General features: G+C 34.1%; 3 protein-coding genes and 1 long non-coding RNA gene across 7 annotated transcripts; 2 read left to right on the top strand and 2 right to left on the bottom strand.

The window, feature by feature from the left end:
- Nucleotides 1-564: 564 nt before the first annotated feature.
- On the bottom strand, nt 565-3,630 carry LOC104888537 (60S ribosomal protein L36-2). Of its 2 annotated transcripts, none has more exons than XM_010673557.4 (4): nt 3,497-3,630; nt 2,864-2,967; nt 941-1,140; nt 565-833 (listed from the first exon to the last, which is right to left on the bottom strand). In XM_010673557.4, the coding sequence occupies exons 2-4, from the start codon at nt 2,963-2,965 to the stop codon at nt 803-805; spliced, it is 333 nt and encodes a 110-aa protein (XP_010671859.1). In that variant the 5' UTR covers nt 2,966-2,967; nt 3,497-3,630; the 3' UTR covers nt 565-802. The 2 variants fall into 2 exon arrangements, with proteins under 2 accessions (XP_010671859.1, XP_019104110.1); XM_019248565.3 differs by having other exon boundaries at nt 2,864-2,970; nt 3,497-3,606.
- Nucleotides 3,631-8,871: 5,241 nt separating this feature from the next.
- On the top strand, nt 8,872-13,649 carry LOC104888536 (hypothetical protein). Of its 3 annotated transcripts, none has more exons than XM_048640994.2 (6): nt 8,872-10,396; nt 11,673-11,731; nt 12,038-12,166; nt 12,367-12,502; nt 12,679-12,723; nt 12,961-13,093. In XM_048640994.2, exons 1-5 carry the CDS (start codon nt 9,692-9,694, stop codon nt 12,691-12,693), a joined length of 1,044 nt encoding a protein of 347 aa, XP_048496951.1. In that variant the 5' UTR covers nt 8,872-9,691; the 3' UTR covers nt 12,694-12,723; nt 12,961-13,093. The 3 variants fall into 3 exon arrangements, with proteins under 3 accessions (XP_048496951.1, XP_010671858.1, XP_010671857.1); XM_010673556.4 differs by lacking the exon at nt 12,679-12,723 and having other exon boundaries at nt 8,876-9,102; nt 9,686-10,396; nt 12,961-13,649; XM_010673555.4 differs by lacking the exon at nt 12,679-12,723 and having other exon boundaries at nt 8,876-10,396; nt 12,961-13,649.
- A 2,530-nt stretch (nt 13,650-16,179) lies between these two features.
- On the top strand, nt 16,180-21,916 carry LOC104888535 (probable prolyl 4-hydroxylase 12). Its single transcript, XM_010673554.4, has 7 exons — nt 16,180-16,412; nt 17,497-17,586; nt 17,817-17,874; nt 17,946-18,032; nt 18,200-18,257; nt 18,340-18,512; nt 21,282-21,916. The coding sequence occupies exons 1-7, from the start codon at nt 16,342-16,344 to the stop codon at nt 21,648-21,650; spliced, it is 906 nt and encodes a 301-aa protein (XP_010671856.1). The 5' UTR covers nt 16,180-16,341; the 3' UTR covers nt 21,651-21,916.
- Nucleotides 21,917-23,955: 2,039 nt separating this feature from the next.
- On the bottom strand, nt 23,956-24,955 carry LOC109134585 (uncharacterized). The gene is made up of 2 exons (XR_002039419.3): nt 24,769-24,955; nt 23,956-24,504 (listed from the first exon to the last, which is right to left on the bottom strand). It is a non-coding gene; the product is annotated as an uncharacterized LOC109134585 (long non-coding RNA).
- Nucleotides 24,956-26,339: the final 1,384 nt, after the last annotated feature.

The raw sequence follows: 26,339 nt of genomic DNA, 5'->3' as shown, positions 1-26,339 counted from the left end.
TATTATCCACTCTCTCCTAAAATCATCTTTTCCTATACAATATTTATTTAAATAAACAAAAAATATTTACCATCCTCTTATATTTTACTTGCATAAATTACCGTGAAAAAAAAAAACAGGAACTATATATTGGGACGGAGGAATTATTAGATAATCTACAATATTAGTGGAATACTAGATGCAACTTCATGATATCCTGGTAGTCATAGGTTATTTATACTATCATTACAATATTGATAGTCAATTATTATCAAATATGCAGATCATAAAGTTAACTAGATTCTTTGTAATGCATGGCTGATATGCCTTCTTGTGTAGATCACTGCAATTTTGAGGTAAAGAGGTTTAGGCTTCGACTTGCCCAACTTAAATTCACAAGGTTCTCCACATCATAGACAGACGCGGAGTGAAAGACTAAACATTATCGCTCAGCATCTCTAAATGTGGTACCAGTATAACCCGATAGATGTACATCTTATCAAAACATTTGACGCAATTTGTGGGCAGGTAAACCAATCAAAGCTAAAAGTTAACTGCATTTGAACGAAACAAAGAACGGAACGAAAAAGAAAATAATGAAGCGCCATTGGAATTATAGTCACTGTAATACCTACATTAACCATTGTCATTGATTACAAACAGAAAAAGGTTTGAATGGGTTCCAATATTGTAAAACAGTAATACTCAAGGAATATTGGATGGATAAACAAAATCTCTAAAAAAGTTACTTCCAACTTTTAAGCATTCAAAACTCAAGGCTCCTACAAGATATTTTGCAGGATCATCAAACACAACACAGACTTCACTTCTTCTTATCTCCTCCTCCAGCAGACCTGTCCAAAGGCAGTCCACAAGTTAAACATAACACTCTTATCAAAAGTAAAAACTGGAAATCAACTACTTATCAATTTATCATGGCCTATAGAGGAAAGAAAATAACCTCATCTTTCGCAGCACATTGGACATCTCCTCACGCTTCCTCTTTGCCCTCTTGTGTGTACCCAATTTCCTCTTGGCCAATTTCAAGGCACGCTTATCTTTTCCAACTTTCAAAAGTTCGGTGATTCTCTTTTCATAAGGGGCAAATCCAGCTACTTCCCTTATCAAACTCCTCACAAAGTGAACCCTCTTGCTGGTTTTCTATGAAACGTCATAAAAAAAATAATGGACTCAGATTTCAGATCTGTAAGACCACCGTGTAGCACAAGCATCTCTGTCCTTAACACTACTAACAAATAGTCTGAAGTTCATCATTTTAACACAAGGAGCAAACTACGCTCTTGCAATGTTCACCTACCGTATTTTAGGGAAATCTAATTCAGTCATAAGAACAAAATAGACATCAGTCGGTAGCATCATTTCACAGCAAAAAAAAACGAGTACAACTAGGGGTGTTAACGAGCCGAACCGAGACCGAACATACCCAGGCTCGGCTCGGCTCGAGAATGAATGAGTTCGAGCTCGGCTCGTCGAGCCTAAAAAATTTAGGATCGGCTCGAGCTCGAAACGAACAAAACCAGGCTCGGCTAGACTCGAAGTTCTGCTCGTGAAATTAAAATTTTAAAAATTGAAAGAAAATTTAGCTTAACATTAACCAAGACTTTAGATAAAGCCCAATGTTTTGCCAAACTTTTTATAAGTATGGATGTCGGGCTAATTTTCATTAAATAATGCAAGCCCAACAACCATAGATTCTACTTCTATCTATACCCGTATATAATACAAGAGGTCCCTTATTACTCTTGATTTCTCCCCAATGTGGGACTTTTAAAATCCAATAAAGGAACTCACTTAGGCTCTATAGCGAGCAGCGAGAAAAAGAAGAGACCATTAACTAAATAAGCTCAACATTATGTTTTGTCAAACTCTTTATAAGTATGGATGTTAGGCTAATTTTCATCAAATATGACAAGCCCAACAACCATACATTGTACTCTTATCTATGCATGCCCATATAATACAAAAGCTCCCTGGTAAGAAGAGATGAGTGTAGTTGTTTTCCATATCACGCGCATTTTATATTTGGAGATGTGAAGTTTTGCTTTTGCCTCACCGATGTGGGACTTATAAACCTTAACTAAATAATTCACAAACACTATGCATTGTTCCTCATATTCCCAATATGGGTAGATGAAAAGTAATAGAATTATATATAGTAAAAGAATTAATTTTATGCTAATCCAAGTTTCTAGGCTTTGCATATTTAACGATTGTCCAACATTATAAAATAAGACAAATCAAACAAGAATCATAATGAACTTAAAGGGTAATAAGATTATATAGGGAAAACAAGGTTGATGATTCCTTTTTCTATCGATGTGGGACAAAACTTTTTTACATAAAGCCTATTTAAAATATTTTACGAACATGTTTGCTCGCTAAGGTCACGAGCCTATCTCGAACTCGACTCAAGCCCTCCCGAGCCGAGCTTTGACCGAGCTTTGACTGAGCCGAGCTCGAACAGTTTGTGAGCAACCCTGGCTCATTAACACCCCTAAGTACAACTAAAACCAATCATTGTTCTCAATAGCAACATATTTCTAAGTTATAAGTCACAATAGGAACCATTTCATACCAATAACCCACTGTGTAGTGTGTACCGCTAAATTCAGAACAATTCTCAACAACAAAGACAAACTCTTAAGCCACAAGTCCGGTCTTTCCAGGAATCAACACAGATACAATACATTCACAGATAAAGGACCATAATTTTCATCAAATATGAAATTATCACAAGGAAGACCAATAAGATACTTAGCTACCATAATCCAAGGCACGATATCTTTCTTGATATTATGTTTTCGAGCCAAATAATCATATATATACTCAAAAAGCAGAAAATTAAGCAGCATAAATATCTTACCCCTTTGCGATCGGATGGGCGCGGCGCCAACTCCTTCTTAGTTACAATATGACCTCTGTTCAAACCCACAAAGAGACCAGTATTTGGCTGTTTTGGAGCCATCCCTGCTTTAAATAAATCAAACATACAACTCTTTAGCTCCACAAATCAATAACCTATCAAGTATCAACATTTAACTCGTACTAAGTACAATATAAAAGCATAATTATATATCAGGAAGAAATACTTCAAGCTCAAAACTTATCCTGATTTCCTGTCACATAACTTCAAATTGATTTGATGAAACAAACAATAACAAATGAACAATCACATGAAAATATGCGCAAAAGTAAAAATTGTAACAGTGAAATTATTATCATTTGATTCCATGAAACAAACATGAATTAAGAAGAAATGTCAAAGATTCCAATCATAAGTTTATAACATGTAAATTATCCTTGAGAACATGATATAAGATAATAGAAGTTGAATTCATGAAACAAACAATAACAATCACATAAAATCGCTTGAACAATCACATGAAGTAGGTCTCAAAAATCGCAAGAAATGAAATCTCACATGAAAATCGCAAGAAAAATCGTTTAAACAAGTAGATTCATCTAAGGGAAAAAATAACGGGACGAGAAAAAAAACCTGGAACGAGGTTTGAAGATCTTCGAGTCTCAGAATTTTGTACGAGTGAGGGAGGCTGGGAAGTTTCTAAAGTTTAGGGTTTGGAGGGTGTTGATTTATATACCCTATGTAGTTTAGGGGTTTACTGATGCAAAAAATGGAGAGCTTAATATACATTTAAATACATAATTAGAAATTTTTAAGGGGAAAATACATAATTAATTTAAAAAACAATAACAAATAAATATTGAATTCTAATATTACCGTCCTCACTTTTTTTTTTGGTGAACATACGTATCTTAAATAAATTACGAAGTCATGAAAGTTTTACAATCCGCAAGGAAATTGTTCATAATATAACTAGGGGGTGGGAAAAATCCTAGTTACATTCATACTATCCGCATTACTTTTACATGTTTTACCGTCCTCACTTTCATCGATGCTAAATGGTAGATAATTTCTGTAGATTGTACCTCTCTTGTAGTGGCTCTGTCGAGCAGTAGTAGCTTAAAATAAACTAAAACTGATAAGTTAACTTAAACTGGTAAAATGAAGTTGAAACTAATAAGATGAAGCTGAAACTAATAAGGTCTTGTAACTGATAAGGTAGCTAATTAGTTTAACCTGTTTGGCAATATTAGACTATTAGTTGCTTAAGTTGATAATTATTTTAGCAAAATTAGTTGTTATTAAGCTTTACAGTAGATTTTCCAAAATTTCAGTCACCTGATTTTGAAAAGGTAAAAAATTCACCTTATGATTTAATTCATTTTAACCACGTGAAATTTTATTTTAGGTACCCCAAACATTACTAATTATTTTAGCACTTAAAATATCTTAACACCTTATCATTTAAGGTAGTTTAAATACTTCCCCAAACAGAGTTAGTATGTAAAAATTGTAATCCGTATTATGTAATACTCTTGCCTTTTTCTAAGATCTTCCTTTTTGCAAATTGACACTATTCATAAACAGAGATAATCTTCTAAATTATTTTCAAATATATAAGAAAAAACATAGTCATGTGAGGTATTGTTTGAATCATCTAAATGAGTACATAAATAAGAATATCAAAAATCTATATTTTTTACTAATATATAATGAAAGATATTAATTGTATAAAATATGCATTTTTTCAAACGTGAAAAGTATAAATAGGAATATCTTTATGGAACGTAGAGTAGGTATAAACTATAAGAAAATACTACAGTAACATTCTAAAAAATACTAAAAATGATAGAATATTAGAATGTCATTTATGTATTTTTACTTTGATCAATTATTGAAAGACTAGAGAGAGAACCAATAAAATTATAAAGTTGTAATGTTTAAACTTACACGACATTAAAAAAATACAGTGATAATTAGTACTATCCAACTAATAACAACAAACAATTATTTTAGCACCTTATCAGATATTGAAAAAATTGTCAAAGCAAACTTTTTTTTATATCACCTTTTGTAATAAACAACTTTCTAAATCTTTTATGACAATTTGAGACCTTAAAGGATATTTTATTTGCGAGACAATCTTGGCCTATTTTCAACCACACAAAAAACATTTTCAGACGTTGACTTATTTAATACTATCATGTGTCCATGTGCAAGACATTTATGACATTATTTTCTCTATTTCCACCATATTCAATCTAATTCGGCACATAAATATCCATCATTTTCCTTCTCAAAATTAAAGGTTGTCTTTTGCAAGTAACATTTTGAAGGTCTTTATAAGTGCCAGAAAATTTTCAAAAGATTATTGTTTTAACGAAAAATAACATATAAAAGATATGTTTTGACAAAATTTTCTAAAATATGTTCGTAGCATATCATTAGTAAGAGAGGATAGGAGTAACGGCCCGTTTCGGTAGTCATTAATAAATTGCGGTAATGGGAATGAATTTTAAGTGTAATTTTATTAGAGAAGCACCCTTAAAATCTCCATGGGAAGCATTTTTTCTCCATAGGCAAGCAATCTCACCCCTAAACTTGTATTTTTGTCTCCAAGGGAAAGCAATTTTCATTACCACTCATTACCACTTATTACCACCTACAAGGTGGTATTGGATGGGAATGAAAATTCAAGAAGGAAAATGGACGCTTTAGGATAAATTAGCATTATCATGGGAATGGACAATGATATTTTTCACAAATTTACACATAAATTCATTCCCATTACCACCATTTATGACCAACTACCAAATGAGCCGTAAGGGTAGAAATAGATGGTATGTTTCGAATGAGAAAGATGAGAGATGAAAGAAGAAGAAAAAGAAGGATGAAGAAAAACTGAATGGTTTTAGAAGCATAAATCATGGAGTGATCAAGGGTCTTGTCACACTTTTATTGCATTTGGTTTGTCAATTTTAAAGAATCTTAAACTGTCAAATTATGTCTAGTTTATCAATTTTTTTCTTTTCAAGTTTTAGAATTATTAAGAGAATATAGAGTTTGATTTTCTGTAAATAATATAGAAATTTAATAATATAAATGAGTAGTACAACTTTTGCTACATACAAGAGAATATACAATCTCATTATATTTAATTGAGCTTGAGATTTGCCTTCAAATAATAATCATTAATTAGAAAATATGATGATATTACTATTAAATTTCCTCCGCTTTTTATTAGTTTATCCGTTTTGACTTTTGATACTATTTACTTACATGACTTTGACTATCTCTTGTAATTTATATTTAAGGAAAAATATAGTCAGATCTTGTTGGATTTGTCTCAATGTGTATTATCGAAATATCAACTTTTTGTAATTTTTGCTTATCGAAAATTAGAGATGTTAAGGTTCAAATTAGTGTCTCGACAAATGTGTCCAAAAGAAGAAGTATATATAATCGTGACTTTCTAAATTATTCTATATAAAATAAAGTTTGAAAAAAAAAGTTCTATAGTAATAAACTTACATACTACGTCCATTCATAAATACTCCCTCCGTTTCCTAAAGATCTTCCCTCTTTCCGTTTACAAAAATTATTAAAAGAGACGGTCTAATTTTAATATAAAAGTAGACCTAGTCACTAAATGAATCAAACTAGTCATTGAAAGAAATTAACCTAGTTACTATTGGGCTAATTCTCTTTTTAATATTGGGCTTACCATTGCCTAATTTTAATTTAAAATTAGACGGTCTCTTACAAGACATACTCTTCCGTTTAAGGGTGTTTCCAAAAGATCTTCCCACTTTTGCTTTATTCCTTATTTGGCAAAACAAATTTCCCTATTTACCCTCTCATGTCACTATCATATGGTCCACCATTACATTATTAATTCAATTTTACTCCCTTTCTCTCTCCTACTTTAGCCTAGAGGTGATCATGGGCCGGGCCGGGCCACGGCCAACAAAATTTGCCCATTGGCCGGGCCGGGCCTAAATTCGGGTCGAATTTTTGTGTCCAAAGCCCGCTATTTCGGGTCGGGCTTAGCGGGCTTTTGCGGGCCAAAATGGGCCGGGCCAAAAAATAGACTAAAAAGTCTTTTTTAGCTTGCCCAAAGCCCGCCCAAAAACAAAAAAAAAATGACCGGGCCCGCCCGGCCCGCGGGCCGAAAAATTCTGCCCAAAACCCGGCCCAAAAACGGGTCGGGCCAGCGGGCCGGGCCAAAATGATCACCTCTACTTTAGCCCCTTTTTATTTGTTTATTTATCTTAACCCCTTTCTCTCTCCTACTTTATTCACACCATGCCCCACACAACTTGATTTTCCTTGGTATCTGTAGGAACAGTAAGTGGGAAGATCTTTAGGAAACGGAGGGAGTAAATGTTAAATTGACACTATTTATCAACTATATTTGACTCTATGTTATCACTATCATATATAAAGAAAAACATAGAAACATGGGATTTTAGTTTGTTAGATTTATCTCAATATATACTTTCAATGTATCAACTTTTTATGATTTGTATTTGCACACAATTAAAGATATTAATGATCAAAAAAGCGTATTGGGTTATGTGAAAAAAGTGAATGTTTTTTTAAGGCCCCCATTCGGGGACCAGTGGTAAGATGAATTACCTCTTGGCTACCCTCGCACAGGGCCACTCACCTAGAGGCCCAACAAGCCCCTCCTCTTTATAAACTAACACTCTCTCCCCTTACCTAGCTAAGGATATGCATGTCATTTTGTAGAAAATAAATAGGGGGGATAATATAGAAGGGGAATAAAATAAGAAAAATAATAAGTCACATGACCTGTACATGGGTTATACTCACCGGAAAACTACAGTCAAACGCCAAAAAAAGTTTTTAGGTAGTGGTCAACAAACAATAACGTAACAAATGTAGTTTTGTACAAAATTTTGTAAATAAGGTAGTTTTTCGCAAGAATAAATGTAAGCAAGGTAATTATGGAAAAAAAATCCCCAAAAAAAAATCCAATATATAAGATGAAACTAATCATGTGGGGCTTTGTTTGATTCATCTCATAGTGTACATCTAAAAATCAAACTTTTATAATTTTTACTAATATCTAATTAAAGATATTAACGATACAAAAAGTGCATTGCATTAGAGAAATGAAAAATCTATTAAGGGACAAAGGAAGTATTTTTTTTGTTATTTTTAATATCAATCATTACTACTGTATGTCATAAAACATCTCAAAAAAATCACAAAAAATGAAAGCGTATATAACAAACTAAAATGGAAGAAATATTATATGTATTAATACACATAAGAATTTGATATACTAATAGATATAAGAGTTTGACCATCCTGATTAGACTTTAATCGTCATTAGTCAATAAAAGTATTGTGTGTATTATATGGAAGCTCAAGAATAGTGAAATTTGAAAAGTGTGAGAGTATATGGTAAATCATAAAATTATCGGGAGTATGTGGTAAAAAAAATTCACGACTAATCAGGAGTAATAATGTTTAATCATGTGCAAAAGCAAGGTTCATGATGGATCAAGTCGAGTCGAATCTAATTAATATACTTTATACGTAATAGAAATAATACAACAAATGAATATCAATTGCTGCATTTTTGTGTTACGGAGAAAGTACTTTAATAGTTTAGGTGAAGAAAATACAACCAAAGTAGGTTTTTTTTTTTTATTATTCATATCTGTGACCTATCGACTATCATTCAGAGCACCTCAATCTTAACCACTAGGCCAAGACATCCTTGATAATACAACCAAACTAGGTGATAGAAGAAAGAGTGCTTTTAAAAGGTGAAGACAATTAACCAAGGATGTCTTGGCATAGTGGTTAAGATTGAGGTGCTGTGAACGATAGGTCACAGGTTCGAATCCCCCCTCCCCTTCTTTGTACTTTGTACCGCCTTCGTGGCTCATATGGATCCAAAAAAAAAAAGGTGAAGACAATTTAGGAAAAAATGATTTTTAAAGAGGTCATAGAATTAGTTAGCACTTACCACTAGCACGTGTTTCTTCTGGTTGAAACCGATGGCAAAAAAAGGCGCAGAAACGGCCATAACATTAACATAAAAGTTCTCACTTCTCAGATTTGATTTACTTCATGGAGCCCAATCATTGTTTACCTTGTTTTTCATGTTTTACACAACCCACTTCACCAAATCTTTCACCATTGTTGCAAAATCACAGTGATATTCTGAAGAATATTCCATTCCGTCGCTGACTTGTTTGCAGGTACCTATCTCCTTTTTTTCTCACCCATCAAAATTTAATCTTGGCCAAAAAAGAAAAGAAATTGTGTTATGGTGTAGAATTACTCTTTTAGCTGCAAAATTGGGTTGAATTTTGGTGACAAGTCTCATTTTTGCACACTTTGGGAATCATTATATGATTCATAATTTCATATCACATAATAGATCAATAACCCTTCTTTTTTGGTAATCTTTCTAGTAGATTCCACTTTTTCAGCTTGCTTATTCTGTTGGATTTGTAATATCTTTCTTTACATACCTAGTTAGTGGATTCTCCCTTAAAATTCTTGTAAATTGCACCTTTTTAAGCTTTGAGCTTGCTTATTTAGTTTGATTTGTAAACTTTTTCCCTAATCCCATATTGTTGGTGTCTTCTTTTGGGTACTTTTAGTTCTATAATCTTTATTCCTAAGCTCAAAGTTGAGTTATCCTACTTGCTTATGAAACCCATGTGTCCAAAAACCCAACTTGGATTTGTACAAGATTCTGGATGCTTCAATTATTGTCCAATTTCCTAATCAAAACCATCTCAATTTTTGATCTATGCTAACTCCCTTATACCATAGAGGGCAATGTCGATCCTATGTGGGTTGCCTCTAATTGAATGTGTATACTGCCTAGCCTGCACTCGTTGGGCGTGGAAGCGGTGTCTTCACACTGCTGGTCATGATAGTGAGGATTGGGGGCTTGCTACTGCTGAAGAATTTGAGCCTGTACCTCGATTGTGTCGGTACATTCTTTCTGTTTATGAAGATGATCTGAGAAACCCTCTATTTGCACCTCCCGGAGGTTATGGGATTGACCCGGATTGTTTGGTGACTAAAAGGACATACAAAGATACACAGAAACATGCCCCTCCATATATAGTGTATGTTGATCATGCTCATGCTGATATAGTTCTTGCCTTCAGGGGATTAAATTTGGCTAAGGAGAGTGATTATAAAGTTCTTTTGGATAATAAGTTGGGCAAGAAGAAATTTGACGGAGGTTATGTTCATAATGGTCTATTTAGGGCGGCTGTTTGGGTATTGGAGAAAGAAGGTGATTTGTTGAGGGAGTTGCTAGAAAAACATCCAGATTATACATTAACATTTGCTGGTCACTCCCTTGGGTCGGGTGTTGCAGCACTTTTAACGATGGTGGCTGTGCACAATCGAGAAAAATTGGGAAACATTGACAGAAAAAAGATTAGAGGCTATGCAATTGCACCTGCTAGGAGCGTTTCATTAAATCTTGCTGTGAGATATGCAGATGTCATCAACTCTGTTGTACTTCAGGTGAGTTTCTAATGTTATACTCATCCTTTTGTCATTGAATATTTTATTATTGAATGGACTGCTGTTTCAGTACCCATAAAATCTTTTCATTGCATGGTTTAGCTTAATTAGCTACCAGTGGGTGAGCTTGCTTAATGTATGGAACTTGGAAGTTAATCCATGAAGAGAAATTCAAAATTGTTTGATGTGGCTTCTAGGAAACAAATTCTTACGATGATTGTAATTATTGGTGAATGGTGATAGACACAATCTAAATGGATTTAGCATTATTCTGAACTTTTGAGAGCTTGTTCAAATATTCTGTGGTATTACTCATTGAAGTCGGTCGCTGGAAGCAACACATGGATTTCTTGTCGTTTTGGTGTACTTGTAGGACTCCCAAAACAATATCTTTGTTGTGGATGTGAGTGAGAGGGCCTGTTCTTGTGCTTTTGTTTCACAATTTTGAAGTCCATATACATTATTATGTTGATCAACTATATCTCACCATACAAAAAGCTTAGAAGAAATAAGAGATGCCATACTAGCAGCAAGAACCTTTTGGGAGTCGTTTGGCTTCTGCACTCTGTTGCTATATATTGCCTGATTTGTACTATAGTAATTTGCTCGCGTAATATGCTTTAGAGGTCAGCATAAGAAATTAGCTTTCTATGGGCTGTTACAGCTTACATTACAGATAAACTGGAATATGCCATGGTAATGAAACAGCAACATAACAATATAAAATTTGAAAATATGCATGTGACTCAGAGGTGACAGAATTTTTTTGGTGAGGAAGGTAATAAGTAACCTATTTTAAGATTTAAAACGTGCTGAGTGTGAGAAAAGCTTCCCTTGAAATGAATTGATTTAGAAAAAGAGCTTCACAGAACTGATTTAGATTCCCAATTTTGTTGAACACCATATTCTATCTTGATCTTCAAGATGGCTGAGAAAGGATGATCAGTGAATTATTGATTATGTAGCTCGTTGCATTCTGTATTTCTGTTTCATTCCTTTATCATTTACAAACTTCCTTAGGATTGCTTGATTTAGAAAGAAGAGCTTCACAAAATTGAGTCAGTATCCCAATTCCCCTCTTAGGCTCTTACTAACAAAAAGTTGTTCTCCTGATGTTTAAACATAGATGTGCACAATTGTAATGTATTGTATTCAAGTGTAGAATAGTTCCTTAGTCTATGCTCTTATGTGATGTGCATTTCTACTCGTTTTCTTCAAGTTTTTATTCCATAGCCTTCCTTGTTCTTGTTTACTTAAAATTTTCTGTTCCAATCAGGATGACTTTTTGCCGAGGACAGCAACTCCCCTTGAAGACATATTTAAGTCTCTTTTCTGGTAATTTATTCGAATTAGATAAGTAAACTAATCACTTAGATTTGTGGCATGCTAGATTTGGTAATTGATTAATGTTCTTTTACATGCTAGGATTATAGTTCTATTTAACAAACTAAACAGCGTATGTTATATTTCATGTCTTTGATGATTGACATTTTATTGACAGTTTACTTTGTAGCAAATGAAACTGGTAAACATTTGATAAAGGAGAAGAATATAGTGCTAGCTATTTTAAAAAAATTATTTTGATTTATCAAGCTGAGAATAATGTATTTCATTCTTTGTGTTTTTATTTTGATTCCACAGTTTACCATGCTTACTATGCCTAAGGTGCATGAGAGATACTTGCATATCAGAGGAAAGGATGCTCAAAGATCCAAGGCGTTTGTATGCACCTGGTCGTCTGTATCACATTGTTGAGAGAAAAAAATTCAGGTAAAAATCAGAGCCTCCTCATAAATTCAGAACATGACTGCATTTACTTTTGAGCTTTCAAACTAATCATCACCTTTAATTATATAGTTATCTGTATGCTGAGAATTGACATATATACTGTCAAATCTTTTTCTTTTCTAAGTGCCTAATTATAAACTCTGATTTGGGTGACATCTTCTGGGGTTCATTTTCTGTGACAGGTGTGGAAGGTTCCCTCCGGTTGTTAGAACAGCAGTTCCTGTAGATGGAAGGTTTGAGCACATTGTTCTTTCTTGTAATGCGACTTCTGATCACGCTATTATCTGGATAGAGAAGGAAGCGAAAAGGGCCTTGGAGGTTAGTCACAAATGAACTTTTGGATCAAGTGATTCTTGCAAGAAAACTATGATCCAAAGAAGTCTAACGCATGTCCTCGTGAGTCGTGACATAAGATTACAATTGTTAATCTCCGTTCACACACTTTCATAACCCCTGTCATGAGCTTTTCTTTTTTTTGTCTTATTCACAATTAGGATCCTCATGTCTAATGACATAGGGGAGACATACAATTCTTGAAGGTGAAGGATAGTTTAAGTACTTTTAGTAATCCTGAGATAAATATATGTGGCCTATTATTTAGGCACGAAGGGAGTGTTGCCTACCCTTGGAGCTTTGTTTCAAAACACTCTTTGAAAGCACTATCTATGTTTGGGACTATGTATATCAGTATATGTGCTCAATTACTTCAGATTCACTGCAGAATACCACAACAGAGCTTCTAACTGTTGAATACATACTTCTTCCTCTAAACACAGCTGATGCATGAGAATGATGACGCAATGGAGATTCCAGTAAAGCAAAAGATGGAGAGGCAGGAGACTTTAGTCAGGGAACATAATCAGGAACACAAAGCAGCGCTACAGAGAGCTGTCACATTATCTGTGCCTCATGCATTTGTTCCTTCTCAATATGGTACTTTTGGCGATTCTGATGACGAAAGTGAGCATTCAGATGGGTCTTTCCAAATAACGTCTTCCGGGGAATCATCTAATAGAAACAACAAGAAGGAAAGCTGGGATGAACTGGTAGCACGTCTTTTTGACAAGGATGGAGCTGGTCATCTCATTCCCAAAAAAGGCTCCTAGTGTATAAAACTTTCATGTGTATGTTTTGTGGTATGAGTTAGGGACCGGAGCCAAACTTTTGGTTGGACTGGACCTTTTTTGAAGGGTTTGGGTCTAAATTTTTTGACCCCCATTGGATTCAGAGCTGAGTTGAGTTTAGGTGTATGAAATTGGGGGGGGGGGGGGGTTCATCGCGGGTCAATGTAATCAAACTCGTACTCGACCTGGATCCAACCACTGACCATATTGGTTTTACTATCATGTGTATTTTGTAGTATGAATTATTCTTTCTATTCTTTACCATTTGTTTTCCCCATTTTTCCTGAACATGAATTTTCTCCTACTTTAAGCTTGTTTAAAGTCTTAGATCTTTGTAGATATGATCATGTCTACTGCGTTGAACGTGCACGATTGAGCTGGAACATTTGCAAATGAGTGAAGCAACATAAGTTGATCTTGGATGTTAATCTCATCTCAGAGAGTTGAAAATCAGATAGCTGACAGGTTCAAGTCTTCAACAAGATTAACTTCATGGTGCAAGTGTAAGAGCCTACTAACCTTAATCATTAATCATGCGTTTGTACTAACAGTTTGTTTGGTAGAAAGGATTTGGAAGGAAAAGAATGGAAGTGGAAGGAAATTTATTACTTTCCAATGTTTGGTTTATTAAAAAATAATTAAGTGAAAGGAAATGGGAGGAATTGGAAGGAAATATTTTTTAATAAAATTTCACTTTCCTTTCCTCCCAAAAGCGGGGGAATTCGGAAGGAAAGAGAAAATTTATACAAACATGAGAATTTAAGGTTTTTTTTGCTTTCTCTTCCATTCTTTTCTTTTCTCTTCCCTTCCTTTCTCTTACCTTTCTTTCCATTACTAAAAATGAACCAAACACACTGTAAAAGTTACTGAACATATAACATACTGGATATTCAATGTAATGTTCATATAATTCAAGTACAAGATAATAATGCACGTCACTTATTGCTTACAATTATGACAAATTAAGTCATGTTTTTCATCTAGTATAATCTATCTAATCTATCTTGATCTAATTAATGTTCATTCAGATACTTCTTTTCATATATATTATCTCAATTGTAATTACTTCTAAGATGATCTGCTAAAGTGGGGAGTGATCATAAGAGATTGAAGTGTTACCTTTGTTATAGATTACCATATATATGCAACATCTTCACTTGAAACCATTGGGAGAAGGAATAAAATTATGATCCTTATGGTATGATCTAGAAATGAATTTCAAGTTGTTAAATTTTGACACTTACATACTTAACTTAGAAATGAGAGAAGTGAGATTGTAGTACTAATTTATTCAACAAAATAAGAAAAAAAAAACTAAAAACTGAAAAAAAAAAAAGGAAAAAGAGCTTACCATGGATGAGAAAAACATTCATGACAGCCCCTAACTGATGAAGGAGGGTAGAGAAAGCTAAGGATTTAGAGAAGAGAGAGAGAGGGGCAGCCTTTTAGGGCTTAAGTTAACCACGTGATTTACTTGATCATTTTAATCAATAAAGATTGAGGTGGTAGATTACTAACTTCACTCCCACCTCATAACCCCTACGATTTAGGGTTTGCACCAAAGAAAATAAAACAAGCATCTAATAATGTAGGGTTTAATATTACGGGACTTGCTCAAATTGATTTTTCTTATCTCTCATTCTCAAGTGGATCATCACAATGCAATCTTATGATATTTCTATTAAAAGATTTTTTTTGAAAAGTATTAAAAGAACAAACCTTATGATATTTCTTTCAAAAGAAGTTTAATGCCTCAAATTTAATTTCTTTCTTCGAAAAGAAAATAACAAACTAAATTTGGACCCACCACTCCTCTAATAGTTGAAGCTCTTGCTCTCCGAGGAGGTCTTCCTATCGCCAAAAGTTTCAATATTCCTCACCTTTTGGTTGAACGCGATAACCAAGTCCTTATCAGCATCCTTTGAAGTTCAACTGCCGCTGGAAGCTTGAATATTGCATAAAGGATATTATTAGTAAAGGATTTCGGACGATCAAGTTCGAACTACCATCCTTTATACAAATTTACATACAAATTCATTCGCATTACCATCATTTATAACCAACTACCAGGTGGATTTCCTAATTTCCTCGTACTTTATTAAAAATTATAATAATAATAAAATCACCAAATGTTGATACACTTTGAGGTTGTTTGGCAATCGGCTGTTGGTTGTTGGTTTTTGGCTGGTTTAGTTGGCTTGTTTGACTGGCTAGAAGCATTGGCTATATGTATCGACTTTTTAAGTTGGCTGTTTGTAAAAGTGTTTAGCAAAATTAATTGTGGTCGTTGGTTGTTTATTAGAGAGTTTGTGGGCCAATAAGCCAAAAGCTGCTCCAGACAACTTTTTTATTTTGACTTAAAAACCACCTTTTCAGCCAACTAAATAAGTACATGCACCCAAGTGCATGTAGAGCATGGTGCACCCTTTCTAAACTACGTCGTTTTATTATTTTTAGAGTCTATAATTTAAAAAAATTATTGTTATTTGTTTCCTTAAATTTTGCAAGTAAAGATTTCTTTTCCAAATTTAAATTTAAAAAGTATATGTTCTTTTACCTTAAGTGTAGATGTTCATTTACTAGATGTTCTTTTCATTATAACATTTGTTCTTTTGAAAAAAAAGATTTACACGTTCTTTAATTCTAAGCCGTGTGTTCTTTTTAAAAGTAGAAAAGTTGTTGAAAAAAGTTCGTGCTCTTTTATTAACTGTATGTTCTTTTTGAGTGCACCCTAGTCCATAATCCACGCTTTGCTAAAAGCCAATAATCAAACATTTTTTTAGCTGTTTGACCAAATTAAAAAGTCAAAAGCCGTTTACCAAACATGGCCTTTCTCCCTTTCCAATTTCCAAACCGTGTCACACTATTCATACAATCATACTCCCGAACTCAGGAGCTCATTTCATGGGTATGAAACCAAATCACAACTGCAATCACACCAAGTCACCAACATAAACCCAATAATTTCTCAGCGTTTTTTGCTCTTCAATTAAATTTCTCTCCCTCTTTCAATCTTCCACAAATATCATATTCATGGCATCGCTGCTTCAATTTTTTCTCTTTTTCGCATGTACGACTTCTTTCTGGAGTTGTTCAGCTGAAATGTAAGACATTTTTATTGTCTTTGGTTTTATTATTAGTGGGTCTCAGTAATTTGCTGTAATATTGCGTGATTTACTAAGTTTCTACTATGTATATCTATACTTGATTTTACCCATCTTTTGCACTGTGTTAGTTCAGTTACTTATTGATTACTGGATTTCTGTCAAAGTATGATTTAATGGTTGTTCTTAAAATAGTGCGATGATAATTTGTTTGATGGGTTTATTGATATTTTTTGAAACATGATTGAATTGTTTTAATACTTTTCTTAGCTTATAGTATCATCTCATTAAAATAGTAGGAATACTAGATTAATGTTTTTCTGATAGCTTATTAATAATTTAACTAATTAATTATTTTGAAGTATTGGTAGAATATCCTGCTTGAAGATCAATACTAATTTCCGTGCTTGATCATGTGGGAAGGAATATTTTATGGAGAATGGAATTTTTGATGTTAAAAAACATGAATGATTGGCCTATTTATCTTCAAAATTGACTTATCACACCCGATTCATGCTAAATTTATGCCATTTTCTTCATTTCATTTTAGTTGATGGACGAATTTCGAATTCAACCGAAACCTTCTCCTAGGCTCCGTTTGGTAGGGCATAAAACATTTTCAATGTAAAATGATTTTCATGGAAAATAATTTACAATATAAAATACAATTCCAAAATTAGTTTTCCTTTGTTTGGTTCCATGTAAGAAAAATGATGAAATGAAAGGGAAAGTAAGAAGGTAGTGAGAGGAATGTACAAGAGAGATATGGAAAACAATTTTAAAATGATTTTCCATCATTGTGAGAGTAATTTTACCCCAAAGAAAATTGGTTTTACACTCTTTTGCCAACCAACCAATGTAAAACTGAAAACAAAGGAAAACAGTTTTCCTGAAAAACGTTTTACGCCCTACCAAACAAAGCCCTAGTGTCGGGTTCTTTGTGTCTATGTCTATTCCTGGACTTTTCTTAGTGTTAATACATCATGATTCAATTTTGGGCTAATATTTTGTTATAAATAATTGCTGTGAGCCAGATGTAAATTGTTCTGATAGGTTGTTGAAATTTGCTTTTGCTGTTCTGTAGTAGCCGAAAGGAATTGAGAAGTAAAGAAACCGGCCAACAATCAGGCAGGATAGATCCATCAAGAGTTGTCCAGTTATCATGGCAACCAAGGTGAGGTGTTCTGATGAGAAATATTGTCAAATTGCTTTGTAACATTCCTTGTCTTAATAAAGTTTAAGTACTCTACTAGTTCCTCCTATAAAGGGCTTGGAATCTGTAATTCGATCGTTGAAGTATAGAACTTATTAGTCCCTAATACCATCGTTTATGCACAATTCCTTCGTATTGCCTATCTTCTTCTCTATGCTCGAGCTTTGATTAGATTTTTTTGAATGGGACAGGGTCTTTGTTTATAAGGGTTTTCTCTCGGAAGAAGAGTGTGACCATCTAATCTCTCTGGTAAACTTATGTGCATCAACAATTCACAATTATGAAAGGCTTCATTTGGACTTAAACTCTTTCATCATTAGGCACATGGACAGAAAGAAGGTGTTAACTCTGTGATCAGTAACACCGAAGGACTAAGTGCAAGATCATCAGCCACTTTGGATGGGAAAGTAAGTCTTGTTTGGTATGAAGAGATCGGTAATCTGTTCCTCAATTACTTGGCTTGTTCATACTACTTGCGGCTGAAATAAGCCTTCATAGGTGCTTCATAGCAGCTGGTTGGTTTAGTGTGATGATATACATGTCAAGTATCTCACTCTATATACTCTTTCTCTAGGATGAAGTAGTCGCGAAAATAGAGCAAAAAATTTCAGCGTGGACTCTTCTTCCTCTAGGTATTCTCATTTTTTCTTATTTTTAGTCTTTCGTTTGAAAGAGACACACTATTCAAATCTTTTGTACTATCTTATATGACAGAAAATAGCAGGTCATTACAAGTCCTGCATTATAAGCATGAAGATGCCAAGCAAAACTATGACTATTTTGGAAATAAATCTTCCTGGCAAGTTGGTGAATCATTGATGGCAACCGTAATTTTGTATCTTTCAAACGTTCCTCGAGGTGGTGACATAACCTTCCCTGAGTCACAGGTAAGAATGGTGTGATCATGATCACTTCCTCTTTTACTTTTGACGTACATTGTAATTTTGTAAATTTTCACTGCTAATGTTTATGTTTCCCTTCCCTGCCTTTGCAAAGAAACTCCACTCGTTCTTTGTATTTCTGGGGTAATCATTTTGAGAGCATGTTTGGTATGATTTTTTCGGTGTTGGAAATGAAAACAAGAAACCATTCCCATTACATGTTGTTTGGTATGATTTTTAGGTGTTGGGAATGGAAACAAGAAACTATTCCCATTACATGTTTGGTATGAGGGGTGGGGATGTGGGTTAATGGTTTCTGTTTCGTGAGAGTAACTGCTCTTCTCAAATCTCAACCACATGGTATCGCATTATTTTATCCTTCTCAATAGTGTTGTCTTTCCATGGTGGAACCAAACACCCAATAGATTTGTTATCATTCCTCCCCTCTAATTGATTTATTTTCCTTTCATTCTATGTTTCGAACCAAACAATCAAACATTCACTGAGACTGGAAATAGCTATTGTAACACCCCCAAAATCCATACACGTCTAAAGCTACGTCGCATCGACTTTGGGAGTGTTACCGCCGCGATGGAACGCAAGGCATAATTAGAAATACGGTAACTCAAATTCATTGTCTCAAAACCAAACTGCAGCGGAATAGAAAATGTAATTACAACTCGGGAATCATAGATGACCCCTCTTTACTCAAACTCAAACCATGTAACAATGTTCTATAAAATTCATTAATAATCAAACCAAAAGTTAACTTCAAACTACAGTCTAGCCCCCATATGCTTGATGTCATGCAGCAGCACCAGCTCACCTAGTCTGCTCCCCATTGAAGTATCAATAGTTCATCACAGGACAACAAACACATAATAACACACAGGGTCAGCTATGCTGAGTACGTAATGAACCATTGAAACTATATGAACATAAATGATGCATATATTACAACTGTTATGTGAACCTACGTTATCTCACATCCTTTAATCTTTCATTATTTGGCATCGAACGGGCACCGTCATCTTACTAGAATCATACGGGCTACTGAATCCTTAATAGACAACTTGGTCTATTAGATGAAATGCAAATACGGTTTTGTTCCGTCTCACACCCATCACCTTAGTATGCATACCCCAAGATCGAACGGAACCTTCCGCCTACTTGAGTTATCAAAATATAAGGACACTACTGTCGTCACAGTAGGCCTGCGTAGGAGTGTAGGACAAGTCCTACACTCCCCCCATTGTTCTATACTTGTAGGGAGTCCAACTACAAGTATCGCCATAATCTTCTTTATTACCAATCATTCTTTTATAACTTTAAGGAGTCATTTACATACTCTCTTAATTACCAAATCAATCTTATCCCTAGTAACACTCTTGTTACTCTATAGATCAGATTAATAATGCTGATGTTACACTACGATAGAACTTCGCATTTCAATGCAACATATTTCAATGCATCATATTGATTTCACGTTATAACGTCTAACCAAACAATCACAATCAAATGTTCCCTATCATGGTACTAGGTTCCAATAACATGAATTGTAACCTAAACATGATACTAAGCTTTGAAAGTAAACTGGTACGCGTACGTACCTTGTAACGGAGAATTTTCGCTGACTTAATAGAACGAGCCGCTTATGAAATTGGGACCACTGACTTTTGCCGGCACAAAGATTCCGGCGACGGAACTCCGGTGGCCTCTGCTGTCCAAACTCACACACGCGACCCCGGTTCCTCGCGCACAACCCTCGAACACCGCGACCCCCCGTCGCAGCACTCGAACCACACACACGCCGCACGAACCCGCGGACGCAAGCCTCGATACACCCGCGCAACCTTCGACACGCCCGCACCGAAACCTCGCCTTAAATCGCACAAACCTCGAGCCAAACTACGCGCAGCACCAACCCTCGCGCGCTCGAACCACCTCGTCGCTCGCACCACACTCTCGAACCGCACAAAACCTTCGACCCCCTTCGCACCACACCCTCGCCTGAGTTCGCACAACCGCAGGCGACTAGAAGGAGGAGGCGAGAGGAACTTCAGCGAGGGTTTGAGAGAGAATCCGAGAGAGAAAGAGAGAAATCTGAAAGAGAGAAAAGAAAATTCGAAAGAGAGAGAGAGGGGCAAAGGAAGTCGGCTGAGGAGAGGGAGAAGGAGAGGTTTTTTAGGGTTTTCTGAAATTCCCTTCCTTTTCTTTTTATACTCCCTTCAAAAGATATTCACCCTAGGTCAAGTGAAGACTAGGTTATTCTTTTAAAACTCCGAAAATTCCTAACAAATTCATACTGACAATAATTTATTCCTATTAATTTGTAAATAAATTAAAATACCTTTTTATTAATTCTTTTATATTTTCTTAATTAGTACGAAATTAGTATTAAAAAAATACGGAGTATTACAGCTATGACTTCTGCTAATTTTATAAACAGGAATAGTTGTTTGATGTCACTCAAGATGAGGTGAGCTAAGACAAATTCCAACTCCGACATAGTCCCAATTCATAGTCTTTTTAAATTGATTTCTTCCCTCTCATCAGAAGTTGTCTAATAGTTATTTTGCCTGCTTGATGATGCATGAACTCTGCTATGACTTCTGTAATTAATCTTTTTCAACCACATATTTGAGTCAGTACAAGTTGCTGATCATTTGCTGCTTTTATTTGCCTTTCCATTTTATTTTGTTGGAACATTATATATGGTCTTTTGCCATTATTTTTTTTTAATCTTGTTGATTAACCTGTGCTTGAATCTTGCAGCTCAAAACCTCACGACTGAAGACCAAAGTGTGGCCGTACTCTACTAGTCATAACCGTTTGCTTAAACCTATCAAAGGCAACGCTATTCTATTTTTCAATGTCCACCTCAATGCATCTCCTGACAAGAGCAGCCACCATGAGAGAGATCCTGTTCCTGAGGGTGAAATGTGGTGTGCCACCAAATTCTTCCATGTCCGAGCAATAAGTGAGCGAAACATTTCATCTGAATCAGCAGATAGCGAGTGTGGCGATGAAGATGAAAGTTGCCCGCAATGGGCTGCCATTGGAGAATGTGAAAGAAATTCAATATTTATGGTTGGTTCTCCTGATTATTATGGGACCTGTAGGAAGAGCTGTCATGTATGCTGATGCATCAAATCGTCGTGATAAAAACAAAGTTGGTCAGGTTTTAGATGTGTTTTTCTTTCTCTCTTTTTTTGAAACCCATTTCTAAAGCTGGTTGATACTTGAATACTCCTTATGTACATTTTTGTATGCAAATGGCAGAAAAGTCATTGGTGCAAGTCTTTTTCTAAGCTCATTAGCTTCTCACTTTCTTTGAAACCATATGTTATTGACATTATCTTTCGTCGAGATACTGGTACTACATTTTCAAATAGTTTGATTTTGGCAAAGAGTGTTAAAAGGATCTTTCTTTGCCTTGCGTTAATTCAAAGCTAAGGCTTCCAAACCATCTTACAAATTTATTTGGGAATGAGATAGCATTACCATAGATTATATCATGTTTTTCTTTACAAATTTATTCAACAATGTATTACCATTATCAACATTTATAACCACTAACCAAACAAGCCTCTAGTGTTTTTTAATCATATTGCTAATCACTATGTAAAACACCACTGCCGAATAAGGCCTATATACAAACACAACCCTCTCGGCTATATGACAACACTAGCTAAAATGAGATAAAACTAATAAGTTAGCTCAAAAACCTAAAACCAACAAGGTAGTTGCTAGTAATGATAAGATGCTTGATCTAATAAGGTATAGCTGATATGGGTGTAAGTTTGGTTTTCGGTTTGATTTTGGGGCAAAACCAAACAAAACCGATATAAATTCGATTTTCAAAATTCAAGTCCAAATTCGCATCAAACCGATATAAATTCGATTTTCAAAATTCAAGTCCAAATCCACACCAAAATTAAACTCAAACAAAACCAAACCAAACTGAAATTCCAAACAAAAAAGCAAAACGAACCGAAGAAACTGAAATATTGTACAATGTACTTCCTCTGTTTCTTGATAAGAGTAACATACAAAAAATGGGGGAATATCAATGAATGTAGAGAGAGAAAGTTGGGACAACAATAGAGTAATTCAAGTGATGAAACAAAAAAATTATAATCCCCTCTTGCTTTTTGGTTGTATATTTGTAATAATATTGAATTTTTTATACCATTTTTAGTTTGGCTGCACTTATTGTGATTATTTCAAATAAGGAAAGTGTTGCTTTTATTAAGAAATAGAAGTAGTATATAACAAAAATTATTGATAATTCAGAAAAGCAACATATGACCTATTAGTAGACAAACCATAAACAGCCTCACTAAACCAAAAATAAAACTTGAATTATGTTCAATACACTCAACCATGTTCATAAAAACATACCCTATAGCATCAACAACAATTTTAGAAATATTATCTTCTTCTTAGCACCTTAAAAAAAAGGAAAATTTGACGACTGAGGTCTTAACTTTGGGTGATAATTTTTAAAGGTATGAACTATTGATTAACCTGTGTATGCCCCAACTTTAGGGGGTATTAACTTTTAGCGGGCCTTAGTGACTTGAAACTGGCTTAATAGGTCATAATTTGTAAAACTTGGGTCACACCAGAAGGGTTAATTGAGGGAGGGAAGTAGGAACAAGGTGAGATTTAAAAAAAAATCGTCAGTTTTAAGTCCCCGAGGCCCGCTAAAAGTTAAGACCCCCTAAAGTTGGGACCTACACAGGTTAATCAATAGTTCAAACCTTTTAAAAATTATCGCCAAAAGTTCAGACCTCTATTGTCAATTTTTCCTAAAAAAAATCCTTCAAATTTGCCATAATCAATCTTCAAGGATTTGTTCAATCATTCCGTCGGTAAGGGGAAACCGGAAAGCTTTACTTTTGGTGGACCGGATTTGCTAAGGCCCATATGGCCGTATAGCTTATCAAAGTTCATTTTGGTTTGATTTTTTTTCGGTTTTTCAAAACAAAAATCAAAGATCAAAAAAGTTAATTTTTTTCCACGATTTATAAAAAAACCCAAACATTTCTTTAAAAATTGAAGATAAAAAAAGTAAGTTTTTTTACTAAACTATATTTTTCCAATAAAATAAATTTCATGCAAGCATCAGAATAAAGTATTTGAAAATAAAAGTAATTCATACAATCTCATATAAATTCACTAATAAACCAATTACAAATCTCTATTCTATATGGGAAGAGGGATAAGGCACTAAAATATTAAAATCTCATTTTACCCTCATTACATCTCTATTCTAACTACTTACTTTAATTAAAAAAATTTAAAAAATAAAAAAAACATTTCAAAAATTAATTTTCTAAATCCCCTAAAAAAAATTAATTTTCTATGTATTTTCGCACACATCAATTGCATATAAAAACTAATTATAATTTATTACAACTTCATAATTCACCACAACAAAAGGTTTAATAACAGCCAAACAACATGTTGAACTACATAACCGCTTCAAATTTACAGCAGCAAGTATAGGCACTGCCGCAATGGACAGAGCTGTGACCAATGTAAACATCAAAGCAACTGAATTCCTAGCAAAATTGAAAACAAACAGAACCAAAATTTGTAAAATTATATTACATTCCTAGCAAAATTGGAGAGCAAACAAAACAAAACTCTGTAACCTCGAGATACAAATAGTTCAATTCCTCAAAAACAGAATAGCAATGAAACTGGAATTACCACATCTTAACTAACTTCTGAAACTTAGCACATTAAAGCAAGAAACATCAATAGTATATATCTAGGGCCGCCATTAATTGTTTAAACTTGAAGTTGAAGTAGTAGAATTCTGCGTCTTAACAGAACAAGAGGTCTTAAATGCTTCAATTTGTGCTTGACATTTGACATAATCTCCTTTATTTTCCTCTAAACATTTCTTTAAAGCTTCAACATCACACGGTGACATTATCTTCTTCGTCGATCCACTCACTATGTTCTGATCCATTCTCCACAATCTCTATAGCAAGAAACAATCTCATTATTGTTATTATTCCTCACAATGATCTTTAGATTAATCAAGGATTGAAATTGAATTCGAAAATTTTATTTAATTCCACAAAATCTCAGATTTTCACTATTTTATTCTTGAAACAACAAGTTTTTAAGAAAAAAAAAAAGAAAAACTCGATTCAATTGAAATTGATGAATAAATAGCAAGAACTTTTCCAGTTTCTGAAAAAAAAAAGTATGAATAATAAGGTGGAGAAAAATTAGTACTTACATAGCGATCAAAACTAGAAAGCAACAAAATCTTCTCCTCCACCGTCGATGACTGAAAATACTGCTGATGCCCTAATTTTTAAATTTAATTTATCGGAAAATTTGTTTACCGGCTACCGGAAGTTCAAATGAAGTTTTATAAAATAAAACTAATTAATGAGAAACAGAACTTCTATATGGTAGTCAGTACTGGCTGTGGCCTTATTTTACTAGCCTTATATGCACGCGATGCGTGCGTCAATTTAAAATAGCGTCTTATATTCACTTAAAATGCAAAGTTGAAATGGAAAACGATTCTTAAATTGTTTATTTTCTTTTCTAATTTTTATATTCCATTAGATCATTAGGGGTAATTCAGTACTTTTAAACGGGGACACCATCTTCCTCCCCCTCCCTTATAATATATGGTTGGATTCTAGTGAGAACCCTCTTATTGTAAGAACCACTAAAAATACCGACCCGACCCAAAATATCGAAAAGGCAAAAATGAGTCGACTCAGATTATACCGACCCAAAACAACCGTGAGAACCACTAAAAATGAGCAAAAACTTCCTAAAATGAGTAGAAAACATTAAGTTATCAAAAACGTAAAATGAACAAAAATGTAAAAGAAGAAAAACGTAAAATGAACATAAAAAAGTTCAATGAGAAAAAAAGTAAAATGAGTAAAACGTAAAATAATGAGCAAAAACGTTGATAAATGAGCATAAAATTGTTAAATGAGCAAAACCATAAAATAAGTGAAACAAAAAATGAGCAAAAATATTATGAAATGATCAAAATCTTCGTAAAATGAGGGAAGATGAGTGGTTCTCACGGTTCTCACCATAACACCACATGTACATACCAATCTGGCAATCTCCATAGATTTTGTAATATATCCCTACAATCACATGGATTGCAATTGCTAACTTTGATCCATGATTAGAGGATTTTAAGGAAACAAATCACATTAATATGATTCGAATTTTACTAAATTTCAATAAGTTTCTCACATTTTTCCATATTTTGATTTTTTGATTTAAATTATTAAAGGATATTTTAGTCACTTCAAAAAAGGACACCACACCTCCTCCCTTGGCTTATATAATAGAGATATTTTGGGCTTCAGCTGATGGACCTGACTTTTTTTACTACACTGGTCCACCGCTTGACACGACCTAGCCCAACAACCATTGGCCACTCGAACAGTGGGAAGAAAATTGTAATACTATAATCATTTCCGAAAATCTTAAATAATAAGTTAGACTTTTCATTGTCATGGTCTCATGGACCGAGGGTGTTTGGCAATTTGAGTTTTCGAGAAAAAGAGAAATTTGGACTACTTTTAGAATTTTGACAAGTGAAAAACTCTAAAAGAGGTGTTTGGTAACAGAGAGTTTTAGAGAGAGTTTTGTGATAAAAACTCTCAAAACGAAAAAGTTACTAGTAGGAGCTTTTTCTTTAAAGGATTAGGTAAAGTATGTTTAATGATTTTTTTGGCTCTAATAATAATACTACATATATGTATTAAAATGTTTATAAATGTCATTTTAGACAAACAAATAGCAATAAGATTTTAACAATCGGTT

This window comes from Beta vulgaris, chromosome 3 (genome assembly GCF_026745355.1).
Source record: "Beta vulgaris subsp. vulgaris cultivar EL10 chromosome 3, EL10.2, whole genome shotgun sequence".
Classification (NCBI taxonomy): Eukaryota; Viridiplantae; Streptophyta; class Magnoliopsida; order Caryophyllales; family Amaranthaceae; genus Beta; species Beta vulgaris.
The sequence above is the reverse complement of the archived record's forward strand: the minus strand, read 5'-3'. Positions and strand labels throughout refer to the sequence as shown.